The sequence below is a fragment of the Oncorhynchus clarkii genome, chromosome 29 (assembly GCF_045791955.1).
Source record: "Oncorhynchus clarkii lewisi isolate Uvic-CL-2024 chromosome 29, UVic_Ocla_1.0, whole genome shotgun sequence".
In the NCBI taxonomy this organism is placed as follows: domain Eukaryota; kingdom Metazoa; phylum Chordata; class Actinopteri; order Salmoniformes; family Salmonidae; genus Oncorhynchus; species Oncorhynchus clarkii.
In genome coordinates this window covers 40123177-40128176 of record NC_092175.1, presented here as the reverse complement: position 1 = coordinate 40128176, position 5000 = coordinate 40123177, and the positions used below count along the sequence as shown (strand labels likewise).

The 5000-nt window shown below is 42.2% G+C and overlaps 2 protein-coding genes across 2 annotated transcripts in view; one reads left to right on the top strand and one right to left on the bottom strand.

Moving 5' to 3' along the window:
- LOC139387908 (sterile alpha motif domain-containing protein 9-like) overlaps window positions 1–5000 on the top strand; it is a 429675-nt gene that overhangs the window by 116061 nt on the left and 308614 nt on the right. The window lies entirely within an intron of this gene.
- Window positions 1–5000, bottom strand: part of LOC139388106 (neurobeachin a) — a 257294-nt gene that overhangs the window by 7794 nt on the left and 244500 nt on the right. Inside the window, exons 55-56 of the mRNA XM_071134675.1 lie at window positions 4488–4640; window positions 3733–3900 (exon numbers count right to left, since the gene is read on the bottom strand). Of these exons, the coding sequence (XP_070990776.1) occupies window positions 3733–3900; window positions 4488–4640 (321 nt within the window). The remainder of the gene's footprint in view (window positions 1–3732; window positions 3901–4487; window positions 4641–5000) is intronic.

Genomic DNA, 5000 nt, shown 5'->3' with positions numbered 1-5000 from the left:
GAAAGAGGGATAGATAGAGAGAGAGAGAGAGAGAGAGAGAGAGAAAGAGGGATAGATAGAGAGAGAGAAGAGAGAGAGCGATAGATAGATAGATAGATAGAGAGAGAGAGAGAGAGAGAGAGAGAGAGAGAGAGAGAGAGAGAGAGAGAGAGAGAGAGAAAGAGGGATAGATAGATAGAGAGAGAGAGACAGAGAAAGAGAAAGAGCGATAGATAGAGAGAGAGAGAGAGAGAGAGAGAGAGAGAGAGAGAGAGAGAGAGAGAGAGAGAGAGAGAGAGGCATAGATAGAGAGCGAGAGAGACAGAGACAGAGAGAGACAGAGAGAGAGAGAAAGAGGGATAGATAGAGAGCGAGAGAGACAGAGAGAGAGAGAAAGAGGGATAGATAGAGAGCGAGAGAGACAGAGAGAGAGAGAGAAAGAGGGATAGATAGAGAGCGAGAGAGACAGAGAGACAGAGAGAGAGGGAAACAGAGAGAGAGACAGAGAGAGAACAAGATCGCTGTAATGACAGAATGAGATTCTAGTTCTGTAATAACATTAAAATAAATCCTTGATTGAAACAACAACAAAGCGTTTTCCCCCCCCATTTCGCTAAAAAAGGGAAAATGGAACCAAATTCATAGACAGAGACAGAGCTGTGGATGACCATTGATGACATCAACATTATAGTTTGAATCATGCTTTGAGAATATACATTGTTTGTTTACATTTACTTTACAAACAAAGTTTACAGTTTGGGTTCTGATGGGGTACGACATTTGTACTAAGCTCATGAGGCATTTATAATTTATAGTCTATAAGAACCAATGGATATGCGGTGCATTCGTAAAGTATTCAGACCCCTTGACTTTTTCCACATTTTGTTACATTACAGCCTATTTTTAATCAATCTACACACAATACCCCATCATGACATCACAATACCCCATCATGACATCACAATACCCCATAATGACATCCCAATACCCATAATAGCATCACAATACCCCATAATAGCATCACAATACCCCATAATGACATCACAATACCTCATAATGACATGACAATACCACATAATGACATGACAATACCACATAATGACATCACAATACCACATAATGACATGACAATACCACATAATGACATCACAATACCCCATAATGACATGACAATACCACATAATGACATGACAATACCCCATAATGACATGACAATACCACATAATGACATGACAATACCCCATAATGACATGACAATACCACATAATGACATCACAATACCCCATAATGACATGACAATACCACATAATGACATCACAATACCCCGTAATGACATGACAATACCACATAATGACATGACAATACCACATAATGACATGACAATACCACATAATGACATGACAATACTACATAATGACATCACAATACCACATAATGACATGACAATACCACATAATGACATCACAATACCCCATAATGACATGACAATACCACATAATGACATGACAATACCACATAATGACATCACAATACCACATAATGACATGACAATACCACATAATGACATCACAATACCCCATAATGACATGACAATACCACATAATGACATGACAATACCACATAATGACATGACAATACCACATAATGACATCGCAATACCACATAATGACATGACAATACCACATAATGACATCACAATACCCCATAATGACATGTCAATACCACATAATGACATCACAATACCCCATAATGACATGACAATACCGCATAATGACATGACAATACCACATAATTACATGACAATACCACATAATGACAAAGGAAAAACGGGTTTTTAGAAATTCTTGCAAATTTATTACAAAATAAAAAACAGAAATATCACATTTCCATAAGTATTCAGACCCTTTAGTCAGTACTTTGTTGAAGCACCTTTGGCAGCGATTACAGCCTTGAGTCTTCTTGGGTATGACTCTACAGCTTGGCGCACCTGTATTTGGGGAGTTTCTCCCATTCTGCTCTGCAGATCCTCTCAAACTCTGTCAGGTTGGATGGGGAGCGTCGCTGCACAGCTATTTTCAGGTCTATCTAGAGATGTTCGATCAGGTTCAAGTCCGGGCTCTGGCTGGTCCAGTCAAGGACATTCAGAGACTTGTCCCGAAGCCACTCCTGTGTTGTCTTGGCTGTGTGCTTAGGGTCGTTGTCCTGTTGGAAGGTGAACCTTCGCCCCAGTCTGAGGTCCTGAGCGCTCTGGAGCAGGTTTTCATCAAGGATCTCTCTGTACTTTGCTCCGTTCATCTTTCCCTTGATCCTGACTAGTCTCCCAGTCCCTGCAGCTGAAAAACATCCCCACAGCATGATGCTACCACCACCATGCTTCACCGTAGGGATGGTGCCAGGTTTTCTCCAGACGTGACGCTTGGCATTCAGGGCAAAGAGTTCAATCTTGGTTTCATCAGACCAGAGAATCTTGTTTCTCATAATCTGAGAGTCCTTTAGTTGCATTTTGGCAAACTCCAAGCGGGCTGTCATGTGCTATTTACTGAGGAGTGGCATCCGTCTGGCCACTCTACCATAAAGGCCTGATTGGTAGAGTGCTGCAGAGATAATGTCCTTCTGAAAGATTCTCCCATCTCCACAGAGGATCTCTGGAGCTCTGTCAAAGTGACCATCGGGTTCTTGGTCACCTCCCTGACCAAGGCCCTTCTCCCCCGATAGCTCAGTTTTGCCGAGCAGTCAGCTCTAGGAAGAGTCTTGTTGGTTATAAACCGTGTTCTTGGGGACGTTCAATGCTGCAGACACAATCCTGTCTCAGAGCTCTTTGGTCAATTCCTTTGACCCCATGGCTTGGTTTTTGCTCTGACATGCACTGTCAGCTGTGGGGCCTTATATAGACAGGTGTGTGCCTTTCCAAACCATGTCACATCAATTGAATTTACCACAGGTGGACTCCAATATAGTTGTAGAAACATCTCAAGGATGATCAATGGAAACAGGATGCACTTGAGCTCAATGTCGAGTCTCATAGCAAAGGGTCTGAATACTTATGTAAACAAGGTATCTGTACGAAAGACTATTAAGACAAACTAATACTTATGTAAATAAGGTATCTGTACGAAAGACTATTAAGAGTAACTATTACTTATGTAAATAAGGTACTTCTGTTTTTTTATATTTAACACATTTGCAAAAATGTCTAAAAACCTATTTTCACTATGTCATTATGAGGTACTGTGTGTAGATTGATGGGGTAAATGTTTTTATTTAATACATTTTAGAATAAGGCTGTAACGTAACAAAATGTGGAAAAAGTCAAGGGGTCTGAATACTTCCCGAATGCACCGTACATCATTCAAGTCCAAATATGGATGTAGCAACTAAGGATTCTAACTAAGGATTCTAACTAAGGATTCTAACTAAGGATTCTAACTAAGGATTCTAACTAAGGATTCTAACTAAGGATTCTAACTGGGGATTCTAACTAAGGATTCTAGCTAAGGATTCTAACTAAGGATTCTAACTAAAGATTCTAAGTTTCTAAGCAACTAAGGATTCTAACTAAGGATTCTAACTAAGGATTCTAACTAAGGATTCTAACTAAGGATTCTAACTAAGGATTCTAACTAAGTCCAGCCTGTATAGTAACTCTTCTAACAGATGTGTATTATCAACACGTTGTAACATAGTGACGTTGTGTTATCACTTCCCGTCATGTGACGGTTGTTGTGTCGTCATGGCGAGAGCCAGGTGACCTACCTCCCGCTGTGCGGGGTCGGCGATGGTATCCAAAGTGACGGAGCCCTCGTAGGACAGGAAATGGAAGACATTGAGAGCTCGTACAGCCTCGGGCCCTCGCTGCTTATAACCAAATATCAGATCTATCCACTGGTGCAGCTGGCACGACACAAACTCACTCTCCAACGCCTAGGGGGAGGGAGGAGAGAGGGAGGGAGGGGGAGGGATGGAGGGAGGGGGAGGGGGAGGGAGGGATGGATGGAGGTAGGGAGGGAGGGAGGGAGGGAGGGAGGGAGGGAGGGAGGGAGGGAGGGAGGGAGGGAGGGGGAGGGAGGGATGGATGGATGGATGGGAGGGAGGGAGGGAGGGAGGGAGGGAGGGAGGGAGGGAGGGAGGGAGGGAGGGAGGGAGGGATGGAGGGAGGGAGGGAGGGGGAGGGATGGAGGGAGGGAGGGGGAGGGATGGATGGAGGTAGGGAGGGAGGGAGGGAGGGAGGGAGGGAGGGAGGGAGGGAGGGAGGGAGAGAGAGAGAGAGAGAGAGAGAGAGAGAGAGAGAGAGAGAGAGAGAGAGAGAGAGAGAGAGAGAGAGAGAGAGAGAGACAGGGAGGGAGGGAGGGAGTGAGGAGGAGATTACTTGTCCTGTAACTGCATGCTTGTTTATATATATTTCTCCATTAGTATGAGAAGTTGTGTGTCTGTGTGTGTGTGTGTGTGTGTGTGTGTGTGTGTGTGTGTGTGTGTGTGTGTGTGTGTGTGTGTGTATGTGTGTGTCTCACCATGCGGTTGATGCGTACGAAGTCCTCAGGTTTCTTGGCCCAGGCTGGCAGTTCTATATCAGACACAGCAGTCCCGTCCTCTCTCTGTCCCAGCTCAAAACCACTACTGTTAACAAACATCTCTGGAAGGTAGTAGAACTCTGGGATCAACTCCTGTTGGTCAACACATTATACACACATTATTAAACTGGTTCACCAATCACAAAATCAATAACTCAATCATCAATTTATACAATCATCAATTTATCAATCATCAATTTATCAATCATTAAATTAATCAATCAATAATTTATAAATCATCAATTTATCAATCAATCAATTAATCAATCATCAATTTATCAATCATCAATTTATCAATCAATCAATTTATCAATCAATCAATTTATCAATCATCAATTTATCAATCATCAATTTATCAATCAATCAATTAATCAATCATAAATTTGTGAATCATCAATTTATGAATAATCAATTTATCAATCATCAATTTATCAATCATCAATTTATCAATCA